Source organism: Psammomys obesus, unplaced genomic scaffold (assembly GCF_907164565.1).
Source record: "Psammomys obesus unplaced genomic scaffold, mPsaObe1.curated_primary_1811, whole genome shotgun sequence".
Taxonomy (NCBI): domain Eukaryota; kingdom Metazoa; phylum Chordata; class Mammalia; order Rodentia; family Muridae; genus Psammomys; species Psammomys obesus.
The window spans coordinates 11,245,876-11,258,542 of record NW_026596162.1 but is presented as its reverse complement, the minus strand read 5'-3'; the positions used below and the strand labels follow the sequence as shown (position 1 = coordinate 11,258,542).

At 43.5% G+C, this 12,667-nt stretch overlaps 1 protein-coding gene across 1 annotated transcript in view; it reads right to left on the bottom strand.

Moving 5' to 3' along the window:
- Stmnd1 (stathmin domain containing 1) overlaps nucleotides 1–12,419 on the bottom strand; it is a 29,130-nt gene extending 16,711 nt beyond the window's left edge. Inside the window, exons 1-2 of the mRNA XM_055595227.1 lie at nucleotides 12,044–12,419; nucleotides 914–1,079 (exon numbers count right to left, since the gene is read on the bottom strand). Coding sequence (XP_055451202.1) covers nucleotides 914–1,079; nucleotides 12,044–12,130 — 253 coding nt within the window. The 5' untranslated portion in view covers nucleotides 12,131–12,419. The remainder of the gene's footprint in view (nucleotides 1–913; nucleotides 1,080–12,043) is intronic.
- Between the last annotated feature and the right edge of the window lie 248 nt (nucleotides 12,420–12,667).

Here is a 12,667-nt window from a genome sequence, read left to right as displayed (position 1 = left end):
CACACACACACACACACACACACACACACACACACACACACACACACGTACCAGTAACCACACATATACTACATATACATGCAAGCATTATTTTATCAGATCTCTTAGAACTGGAGTTACAAGTGGGTGTGAGCTACCTGATTTGGCACTGGGAACCAGATCCAGGTCCTCCGTAGCAGTAATAAGTGTCCCTCACTACTCAGCCATCACTCAGGTCCCTATCCCAGCTAGTATATAACTCAACCTTGTAGTGAGAGGAGAAACAACAGGGATGTGGACCATAAGCTTTCCTCTAAACTAAAACAATATTCTTTTCCTCCAGATTCGTGCTGTCTCGTTCCTACGGCTGACCAACTATAAATAAGATGTCCTCACTCAACAGCAAGGAAGAGCTCAAAGGAGGGGAAACCACAGCATTGCATCAGAAAGAACACAAATAGCTTTTACATAGCACACTCGATCATAATTACTACTTTTATGTTTTTACTGTGTATTTGCTGATGTTGTGGATGGGGAGAGGTGGGGGGACAGTTTAATGAAGTTTTTATTTATTTTTACAAATGCAAACCTTTCCCTTAAGAAGATGACAACATGGTGGAATTTACATTCCCTTAAGCCCTGTGATTTCTACTCCTAAAATGTGTTTTTAATTCTTAACAAGGGATCTTGCTTTTTTTTTTTTTTTTAAAGATGGCTGTAATTACTTCATTTGCAAGATTAATGGCTAGCATTATTTACTCACACGATAAAGGCCTAACACTAAATTCTAATGTCATGGAGATAAGAATCTTGTCACTTAAAATACACTCTGACCCAAAGGAAAGGGTCAAGGAGCCGTCAGATACACACATTATATATTTAGAGGTCTACCAGATGTCTAGGGAATTTCAACAAGAACAGAGGCAGAGGTTACCTGAATTTACTCTCCCATTTGGAGAGCTTTCTGGAATAGTCCCAGGCAAGCTTCCCATCTGGATGTGCTGGTCCAGACATTTGGCATTGTCTACAGTGTCCCTGGACCATGAAGCTTCAGCTTGGGAGATGCAAATCTCTTTGGAAGAAGTCATTCTGACATCAGCCTGTGAAAATAGAACAGCTTGGTGAGAGCTGAGATTTCTTAGGAAAAGAAGAACAAAATAGCAGGGACTACTTTGTGAGCATTTACCAGTTAGTGTGTGCAGTAGTCTGATTAATAGTTACAGCTTAAGGATGCTTTGTTATACAGCAAAGTGAGCCAGCATATGGTTAAGTGAAGCTCTAAAGATGATCAGGCTATTGAAATTGTTCCTGGGAACCCCATATGCAACCACAGTTGTTCTTGTAAGAGGTAACCAGAGAGGGGGCTATGGTTTGACTATAAAATGTCCCAAAATATTCATGTGAAGGCTTGGTCCCCAGCTGGTAGCCTTGTTGAGAGGTGATGGTATGATGATATCATGAGAATGATAATCTAATCAATGGGATGGTTACTTGGTGAATTATAGATGAATGGGCTTAGGTTGTGGTATATAATAAGAGGAAATAGGTCATTGAGGGGTGTATCTTGTCTCCAGACCCTTGTTCTCTGCTCTCCCATATCTCCCATTTGCAATAAGATGTGTCTCTTTGCCCTATCAAGCTCTCTGCCATTATCCTTTGCCTCAGACTAACAGGGACAATTGTCTATGGATGGAAGCCTCTGAAACTTCTATCAAAAATAAATCCTTCCCACTTAACTTGTTTGTCTTAAGCACTTTGTCATAGCAACAAATAACTTACTAACAGAAAATTGTTGCTACTAAGAAGTAGGTCCATTACTGTGACTACTCCTGATTGTCTTGGTCAGAACCTTATGGAACTGAATCATGGGAGAAACTTGGAAAGGTTTTGAGATACAGGCTAGAGAAACCCTAGGATGCTGTAAGCAGAGCTCAGTGAGAAATTATGAAGAGAACACAGAAGTCCAAAATACCAATAAAAATGCTGATAGTAAAAATGTTCTCATGATGTTTCACATGGAAATGAGGACTCTACTGGGGACAAGGGGCCATGAATGTAAATTCTGGCAAAGGAATCTACATTCTACCCATGCCCTGAGAGTTTGTGTAAGGCTAAACTTCAACTTGACAAACTAATCTACTAGAGAACATTCAAGAGAATAAATCACTCACATTGTGGCATGGAGATTGCTGGCTTCTTTAAGCCAAATTTAGTAAAACTCAGGGCAAAAGGAATAGAAAAAAAAACCTTGCCACATGGACAGAAAGGGACTATGATTATGGCTGTTAAGGAAATTAGCATCAAAAGGAAGCCAAGTTCTTGGATTTGAGATGACAGAAAAAGTACCTGAAAGAAACATCAGGAATTGGCCTGCTGGCATCTATCAATGGCTCATTATAATTCACTGGCAAGACTTTGCTTTGAGATGAAAGCTCTGGAGACCCTGCCTATACAGGGCTACCTGGAAAGCATTTTTCTCTGTTTGGTCATGTATGTACACAGACATATGAGAGTAATTTTCAAGGAGACCTGGTTGCTTCCCCCTTGGAACAGTCCTTGGCATCATTCACACGATGCTGCTTTTTCAGGCATCTAGAATGTAAAAGTTATGGGGTGACAGAGGCTTCCACCATGATTATCAAGGAAACTCTAGGAATCCAGAAAATTGCATGACAGGGTTACCATGCTTGCAAGTGTGCCCCTAAAAGGGCACCGTGAAAAGCTGTGAGGGTGAAACACAAGCTGCAACAGAGACACTGGAATGTCATGGCAAACAGGGACAAGGAACATCTGCTGAAGACATTTCTGCCAGTGATAGCCAGCTGCAGAGGTGGTATAGGCTTTGGCCAACAAAGCTGTTGGGGGCAGAGCTCACCAAAACCTTGAGGTCTGCATCTTGCCACATGTGTCTGATGCCCAACATGAAGAACAGGATTCATTGTTTGTCCTGCTGAGTTCCAGTCCGGTTTAGCCTCTTTCTTGGCAGGAATGTTCAATCTGTGTGATTGCATTTTTGATGTATAGAATTTCATAATTTTCTCTTATGCTTTTTGTCATGGTTGGAGATCAAATTTGGAGCCTTCTATGTTGATTGTAGGCAGATGTACTGTCGCTGAGCTGTATCCCCGGCTTTTTTTTTATTTTTATGTGGACTCACAGCTAAGAGCTTGATGCAAGTCTTAGTTGAACCCATATAGAAGGATTGCTATGTACAAGCCAGCATTCGGAGCCTTACTGTGGACACCAAGATTCACAAGTTCACAGTCATTCATCCGGTGTGAAACTAGAGATAGCACTGCATAAAACAGGGTATTTTTTAAGATACTGGCTTTGTAGTTTAAAATGTAATGAAACCCATTAAAATAATCAATTAATATAGAAGGGGATTGTGATTGTCACTTGTATGAATTGGAGTAGGCTTTAGTAGCCAGTTTTTTAGTCAAACTGTAACCTAAGCATTATGGTGAAGGGATTTTATGTATATAATTGCGTCTACAATTATTTGACTTAAGATTCTTTAGACAATCTGGGTGGGTCTCTACTAATCAGTTAAAAGGCTTCTGGAGGTGACCTCATGTCTCTTTGAGGGAAAGGAAATTGTGCCTATGGACTGGAGTTTCACCTCTAGTCTGCCCTTTTTTGTCCCATACTGTAGGTTTTGGGCATGGCTGACCAGTCTCATGTAGGCATTCCTTTGTCATACATTCATCTTTCCACCCATCAACCCATGCTTCTACCCATTCATTCATTCATTCATTCATTCATTCATTCATTCATTCATCCTACAAGGTCTGTTTCTCCGGTAGAACTCTGACTGACACAGAGACTCAGTAGGAAATTCTAAGTACCACCTCCTGGGAAGACATTATCAATATGTTGGTGTTATCACCTCCTAAGTGTATCTGCTCTTTACAAAAGTAAATTAGAATTGTCTACAAAGCCAATGAAAAGAAGTTCAGAGTCATGCAGATATTGGGGAACCACAAAGTAAAATTTAAGAGTTCCTGCAGAAAGTTAGTCATGGAGTAACTTCAAGACATGGAAACTCTACTCCCTGGCTTCTGCCCTAGAAAAATGGAAATAGTATTCAGCTGAAAACTTGCACACAGTGCGGTATAATTACTCCTCATAATGTTCACGAAGTGGAAGCAACTCAACCAAATGTCTGTCAACCAAAGGCTAGGGAAAGGAAAATGCCGTGTAATCATGCACAATATTGCTTAGCAATAAAAGAAGATTAAGTACGGACACGTATCATGACATAGACATTTAAAAACTTTCTTAAATGAGAGGATCCAGTCACAAAGACTGTACATTCTCAGGCCAGGCGAGCTCAGGGGTAGTAAGTAGGTTCAGAGACACTGTAGTGCAAGGGGATGGGGTCGGTGAGGGGAAGAGGCCCGGCTGCTCATAGGTAGCCATTTCTTTGAGGAGGAATGTACTGAAAATAGATGACACAGATGGCTACCACCTTTGTATTTTAAGGGTGAACTGTATAGTATATGTATAGTATAGTATACATATAGTATATGTATACTACAATTAAACTGTTATTAAAAGTGAAATGGATCAGATTTTTGTGAAGTCATGTATTTGTGTAACACATTTTTCCTACTGAATATATTGGAGACATTTACCTGATTTGCCCTCATTCTATTGCATGGCTAAGAGTATTTGCTTATGGACAATGGTGTTAGTTTATTATATAGTTCACCATGTACCATAATTTACTTAGCCCATTCCTGGACCATCTAAACCAGGAGAGAATTATACTTGTTCATATACAGATTTGTTAATTGGTTTAATTATTTTATTATGGTTACCAGATGTCTATATCCCAGCTGAAAGGCAATGCACTTTCAGTACTCTCTCATTTCCAGTGGGCTCTCCCTAAGGACAGCACCAATTCGTAAGTCCCTGCTCTGTTGCTTATATAGTCTGCAAGCCACTGATACAGAAACTGATCCCTGGGAAACTTTTCATGGTCTCATAGCAAAGGAACAAAAATGTAGTGGGTTTTCCTTCCATCCATCCATTCTCAGAGGCATCATCATCAACACTGAGAAAACAGACTTCTGAGAAGAGCTGTCTTAGTTGGCGTTACCATTGCTGTGATGAAACACCACGACCATTTGGCTTACGCGTCTACATCACTCACTGTTCATCATAAAAGGAAGTCAGGACAGGAACTCAAACAGGAAAGGAACCAGGAGGCAGGAGCTGATGCAGAGGCCACTTTGGGGTGCGGCTTACTGGCTTGCTCCTCATGGCTTGTTTGGCCTGCTTTCTTATAGAACCCAGGACTACCAACCCAGGGATAGCCTGACCTACAATGGACTGGGTTCTCCCCCACCAATCACTGACAAAAGAAATGCTTTATAATCATGCCTGCAGCCCAATCTTACAGAGGCATTTTCTTAATTGGGGGTTCCTTCTTCTTTGATGATTATGGCTTGTATCAACTTGACATAAAGCTAACCAGCACAAGAGCATTTACATACAACATACCTACACCACATATGATATATAACACGCACATATATGTGTATTTGAGATGTCTAGCAAAGAAAAGCAAGATTACTCAAGTTTCTTTTCTGTTGTGACAAAAACAGAAAAGACAAAAAGCAACTTAGGGGAGGAAAGGATTTATCTTGTTTATACTTCCAGGCTGAAGTTTATCACTGAGGGAAGTCTGGGCAGGAACTCAGGACAGGAACTTGAAGCAGAAACCATGGGGTAATGCTGCTCATGGCTCACTTTCTGGCTTGCTTGAAGGCCCATGTTTAGCTAGCTTTCCTATACAGTACAGGAAGGACGCTTGCCTAGGAATAGTGCCTCCCACAGTGGGATGTGACATCTTCTATCTACATCAACTGTCAATCAATAAATCTCTCCATAGACATGCTCCAGAGCCAGTCTGATCCGGGCCATTCCTCAGTTGAGGCTTCTCTAGAATGTGCTCAAGACACTCCGTGATGCTTTCTTCTCATTGGGCTCACTGTTCCTGCTGAGCTTAAAGATGTGTAAGTTCTATTGTAAGTTCTTCTCCTAGTTTTCAGATATTTAAAGCCAGTGGTAGCAAGAGGAGTATTTTTACAGGCTCTTTGCATTTTGCAGAGTCATTTTTTTTTTTTTAAGTAGCAATGCACCACATGACACGTACGGACTGATTTTGCCATTTAACACTTCTAAGAGGCTTAGCAACAGCAACAGCAGCCACCAAAATGATGACAAAACACCAATTAGGAAATGAGTGAAAACTCAAGCGTTACTAGACCGGGAGACTTGGCTTTCTTCCACACAATCTTCAATCTAGATTGAGACAGCTGTAAGTCAAAGACACCAGCAATATTGACAAATGATTGAATCTGTGCTCATTGGGGATGTGGCCAACAATGCTCAGGTCGACCTGTGCATGCAAGGTTTATATTTTTACACCAATGTCTATGATATATTGTATTAGCCTATCTGTAGTGAATAAGAAAGGGTGCTGGGTGGGCTGACGGAAGGAGGGTGGAAGGTTCTCCCTTATCCTCAAGATGAAGTTGTCAAAGTATAGGCTCAATGTGTTTTGACGTTTTGTATATTTCAATGTCTATGAAGATAACACTTTTTTTTTTAAATCAGGTTTCGTATTAAAAACTTGTAAGTCCTAAGCTGACAGCTGTGAGAGTCACGAGCATTCTAAAAAAAAGGCACCAATTTAAAAAAAAAAATAGAAGATACTGGCTTCACTAAAGACAGGTGTCTGCTTGATTTTTATGGAGTGTGTGTGTGTGTGTGTGTGTGTGTGTGTGTGTGCTTAAGTAGTGTAAGCACTGTATGTACTTCTGTAACTTCTTTTGGGAAAACATATTTTCCAAACATCTTGGCAGGAATTACTTGCTGGTGCTCCCTGAGCAGAAATCTTCAATCACATCACAAGCAGAAGGATGTATAAATACATTTGCCTGTGGACCTATGGGAAGACTTTGTTCTTCAGAACTAGAATTTTTGCTAATTTACTTTTAGTAATTTAATTACCAATAGCAACACCTCAAAAACCACTTAGGAATGACTACTTAGCATGATTTAAGAGGGTGAGAAATGGCCCAGCAGCAGGTAAAGCTCTTTTTGTGCAAACAAGGGGATGTGAGTTTGGATCTCCAATACACACACACACACACACACACACACATCTTAGTGTGGTGGTATGTGTCTGCATTCCCAGTGATGGAAAACAGGGACAGGAGCATTCTAGCAGCTTGTTGGTCAACCAGCTAGCCAATGAATGAGTGCCAGGGAGAGTGAGAGATGCTCTCTTAAAAAATAAGGCACAGGCCAATAAGCTGGTTCAGTGGAAAAAGCACTTGTTGCTAAGTCCGATGACCCAAGTTTGATTCCTGGGACCCACATGACGGAAGGAAAGAAGTGATTTCCACAGGTTGCTTAGTGACCCTCCACTGGTGTGTACACACAATATATAAAAATATTGTAGTGAGCAATAGAGGAAGATACATCAACCTCTGGCTTCCACAAAAGCATGCGTGCATGCACCCTCTCACACACATGTGCACACACACGGACATGCTTGCACACACACACATATATACAACATTTTAAGATGTAAATTAGCCCTTTTTGCAGTCAAAAAGCAAGACTTTTATCAGATGTTAGAGAAAAGCCTATAAAGGATCCTTCTTGATCACTCACTAAATTCTCAGCTCTTTCTCTTAATCCTAGGCCAGGGACTTTGAGTTACTCAGACAGAAAAAGAACATTTCTCCTACTGAGAGAAAAATGCCCATGTTTTTTTGTATTCAGATGCGTTAGTTTTCTGCAGTGCTTTCACGCCCTTTAGTCTAAGGTAAAAGTGAGTAGGAAGTCTATAGACAACTCCCAAGAATTTTAATTTAGAATATATTTTAAAGTTTAAAAAAAATGCTAAGAAATGTAGATGCTTCATACAAGCAAGCATGTTCATCTCGTATTTTTAAAAGGTATCTCCTAAACTCCAGGTCCTCTGCATTTGGGAAAGTACTGGAGGCATTAATATTCTGATGGTCACTGGGCATTTAATTAATAATTATACGCTTCCCAGTTCAGATTTCCAAAGTCAAATGCACAGAAAGAGAAGATGTATGCAGGAGTCAAATGAGTCTATTTTCCACTAATTTTAGTGTTGAACTTCCTCCTTGCCATCATCATTAATCTCATTATGCTGCTGGGAGACAAGAACACAGTAAGGAATCTGGGGAGCAGGAGGGGAAAGCATGGGATCTCTTGGGAAGGATTCATTAGTGGCTGGTTTGTCTGAATCAGGTTGCTATCGATAGAATGACAAAGACTGTTTCTGTCTGTAGGTACAGCATGATGGGAAGTAGAATGGATACAATAACTGAACAACTTTCTTCAGTGCAACAGGAGAAGGTATATCAACTTTGTCAGCATGCTGGGCAGGAACAGGGCCTCTCCAGAAGAAGCAAGAGAGGAGTGACTAGGAGCTGTCTATAAGATGGCTGTGTGGGACCTGTACATGGAGAAGGGAAATCAGGAGGAGAAAGACAGCAGCTGCAATGATTCCTTGTGGGTGGAAGAGAGAGTACTTGCCAAACATTGGGAAGGTTTGCTTGAAACAAGGCTGTGGAGAAAGAGGAAGCTGGGGAGGGTGTCAGAGTCAGCTCAAGGATGAACATGGATGGCTAAGCTAAGGATGCTAAGGATTTTATGTCAGGATAAAAAAAATAAGATTATCATATCTTCCTTTCTGCTCTTGTTCTGTGTGAAGTCGAGGTGTGGGTGCTCTACATGAATTAACTTCACTCAGTCCTCACAAGAACTTGACCAAGATAGATATTACCACCTCTGTTACTTTATAGATAAGGAAACTGGCAATGCAGAGGTTAAAGGACTGTCCTGTAGGACATCTGGGGGTACATTGTCTTGACCCAGCCTGCTGTGGGCAGCACTGTCTCCTGGGCAGATGGTCCTGGGCTGTGTAAGAAGGCTAGGGAGGCCTATGGATGAACCAGCAAGCAGTGCTTTTCCCCGGTTTCTACTTCAACTTCCTCCTTAAGTTCCTGTGACCAAGAAGTGGGAGCCAAATAACATCCCAGCCCCCAAAAGTTATTTTTGGCCATGTGCTAGGAAAGGAAACTGGACCGACATTTAGGACCCCTGTCAAGTCTCTGTGGTGGCTTGACAACTACACGAGTCCTTCTGAACAGGCTGTATGACACTTGGAATTGACCCCAGTCCATGTAGTAAAGCTATATTTGGTGATAATGATATGAATGAGGAAGTAGAGGTGGACATAAAAGAAATAGGAATAGTGAAAACTTTCTTAATTATAATTATACCTGAGAAAGAAATTAGAAAGATAAGGAGTCTTAGCATAGTAACTCTAAATTACATAAGTGTATTTTTTGGAAAAAGAGAGAGCAAATGCATGCCTGCATGTTAATTCAAAGCAACAGTAACCACGGATGGCCCGAGAGCCTCTGTGGAGCTTGGGAACCTGCAGAGAAGAGTCTTCAAAGCGGACTTATGCTGGTAGTAAGGCTCGGTCAGTTCAGCTGGGGTGGAGCTCTGCACTGATGGATGGATTGGAAGCTCATCCGTCCTGCTGAGGAACAGGGCTAGGAATGACCTTCCATAGGGTCAGAGAACAGCGTGAGAAAGGCAGGGAGGTATGGGTAGGCCTAGAAGCAAGCACGGTAGGTCATTTGGCCTGATGGAACAAGAGTCTGAGAAAGGAAGGGCAGTACAGAGAACATGACATTAGCAAAGGGAAGAGAGAGGGGTAGTATGTGATGAGGAGACGTTTCTGGAGAAGACGGTGACAATGTGCTGGTAGAGCTGTTAGGTAGTGACAGGAAAGGCAAAAGACCCGATCCCAACATTATCCTTGGCTATGTAAAGTTCTGCCTCAAAAAAATTAAAATTAAAATAAAAAGATTGATAAACTTGCCATAAACTCGGACAGTCGCTGTTTAAGAACAGAAAGCAGAACTCTGCGTTTGCGTGGGACACAGACTTCTCCAAGAGCATCAGGGACTGGGTCTGGAGTCTCAGCACTGTATTATACCCCACTTGGCTGGCTATCTGTCTATCTAAAGATAGGCTCTCATGTGTCCCAGGCTTGCCTTGAACTCACTATGAACCCACGTGTAACCTTGAATCCATGACCCTCTTGTGTCCACTTCCTGAGCACTGGGATTACAGGTGTGCTCTCCCACATCTGAGTTCTCCGTCGTTGGGGTGAAACCCAGGGCTTCGTGCATGCTAGGCCAGCGTTCTGCCCACTGAGCAACACAGCCAGCTCCTCAGGGATGCTCTTTACATCCATTCCAGGAGCTCGGATATGCTATACATGAGCTGGGTGCTGTCACCCCTGACCATGCTCACACTGTGTCTGCGGAGAAGACAACGTGCGCTTTCCACACAGCAGCCCGAAGAGTGCCGCGTGGGAAAGGTGGCCCTGAGTGGCCATGTACCGTTCCTGCCAGCCTGGGAAAGGGGCTTACAGGCTCCCTGTCCCAAAAGTGAGAATTTGATGGGGAGGTGTATGGTGGGCCTCTTTTTGGGTCACCCCAGTGAGCTGGGGTCTTGCTGTCGATGAGATGTTCATTCTGCTGGTGACAATGATAACTTCCCTGACATAAGAGAAGGGATTCTAAAGAGACTCTTGTGGCCTTCCCTCTGGCTATCAGACTATTAAGACAATCGCTCCCAAGAAGTTAGAATTTCTCCCTGAGTCTCAGGCTAGGAGACAGAACAGCTGAGCTGGTGCCAGTCGGAGGCAGGCACGGGCTTTGTCTCTTTCACCCAGATGGAAAGAGACACTTTTGGTGGAGATTCTGGAGCTGAGACCACGATGGGGGATGGGCAAGACCACTCCGGGGTCAGGACTGCCCTAAAAGAAACAAATTTCATCTGTATATACGTGTGCACACACACACACACATACAAATGTGTATGTGTGTACAAACAAAGATAACGGTTCTCAGGAGTCAGGTCTCTCCTTCTACCACCGGGAGTCAGAGCATTGAACTCAGGTCTTCAGTCTTGGTATAAACAGCTCTACCCACTAAGACACCCTTCCTCTGTTTAGACCTACACCTCATGGCAGGACCCAAAAATGGACTTGGGGAGTCACTGGACCTCTTTGTTTGGCCCAGTGTGGCCACATTGAAAAATATTTAAAACTTCTCCTTTGCTTTTCACTCTTGTCTTTTAATTGGCTGATGGAGTATAGGTGGCCCAGCCTAGCGGGGTCCATGGTCCTTATGGAGTGGGGAATAGTGACAAACAGCTCAGCCACTCTGCCTCCATTACACTGTGAGAATTTCCCCCTAATAACCTCCAGGTAAATGATACAAGCTTTAGGCAGAGTGAAGAGATTGCAAGGAGAAGCTTAAAAACCAGGTTCCCTTTTAGCCCTGTCCCCCCCCCCCCCAAAAAAAAGGCTCTATAGCTCAGATAATATAGCTAGACAGTCGACAGGGCTCTCTGTGCTGTAAATAAATACAGAGAAGAGAGTTCCAGGGCCGACACTCGCTGGCAGCTCTCAGGAACTCCCACCTTCCCCAGGGAAATCAGGATGATGGCAGAAACCACAACCTGCCCTGTTAACCTGCATATGCACGTGTCTGCGGACACAGATGCACAGAGACACGTAGATAATAATGTTTTTTGATTTAGAGACATTAGCCAACAGTGACAGAATAAACTCGCTGTCTCTTTGTTTACATCTCACTCACTACACGCTAAGAGGGCAGTGCAGAGCTTCCTAAGTGTGGAAGTATGGAAATCCTCCCTCTCTGTGTCTGTTTTTTTGTCTATCCCTGTCTCTCTTTCTCTTCCTATTCTCTCTGCCTTTCTGCATGTCTGTCTATCTGTCTCTGCCTGTCTGTCTGTTTCTGTTTCTTTTCTCCCTCCCTTCTTCCCTCCCCCCTCCCTTCTGCTCTCTCTGACAGTGTCTTGCCAAGCAGCCCCAGTGTTCACTATGTGGTCCAAGCAGGCCTCAAATTGCGTGCTGGGGTTACAGGCATGAGCTCCCACAAGGTCTGAGGTTGTTTATTACCTTGGATCCCTCTTCCCAGCCCTTCCTGGGAGAGGGTAATCTGCTCTGGCTCTGGTCCTCTGCTTGCTGGGAAGGTCCGCAGCCCATCGCTCCTCCTCTCTAGACTGTGACCCCAGGAGCTCCTATCTCCTCCTGGAGTCGTTGTTCCCCAGTCAGGCCCAGTGCTCCCTCCTCCCACACCTCCAGGCTGGGCAGAAGGTGTTCAGCAAGCATCTGGGCAGTTGCTGGAAACTGTTGCCACAATAAACCGCGTCACGCAGACCTGGGATCTGAGCAGGGATGGGACTTCAGCAAGGGAAAGCTAGAAGATCTGAGAAGCTATTCAAATCCCTTTTAGGATTGGAATCCGTGTCTCTGCAGGGGAGAGGGGAAAGAAGGGCTGAGTCTAAACCTCTTGCTGGACCGCAGGACACGCCCCCACGCCGATTTCCTGGTTCAGGCTTCACAGCAGCAGCAGCCTGTGGCAGGCAATGCAGGCAGCAAGCAGAAGGCAATGCCACAGTGTATGCGACCTCAGAAAGGATGGTCACGCAGAAATAACCCCACCCTGTGATGAAAAGCACACAGCGCCACAAATAACCGCGAGGCGGCCAGCGGGCCTTGAAATCATTTTTACCTTGCAGA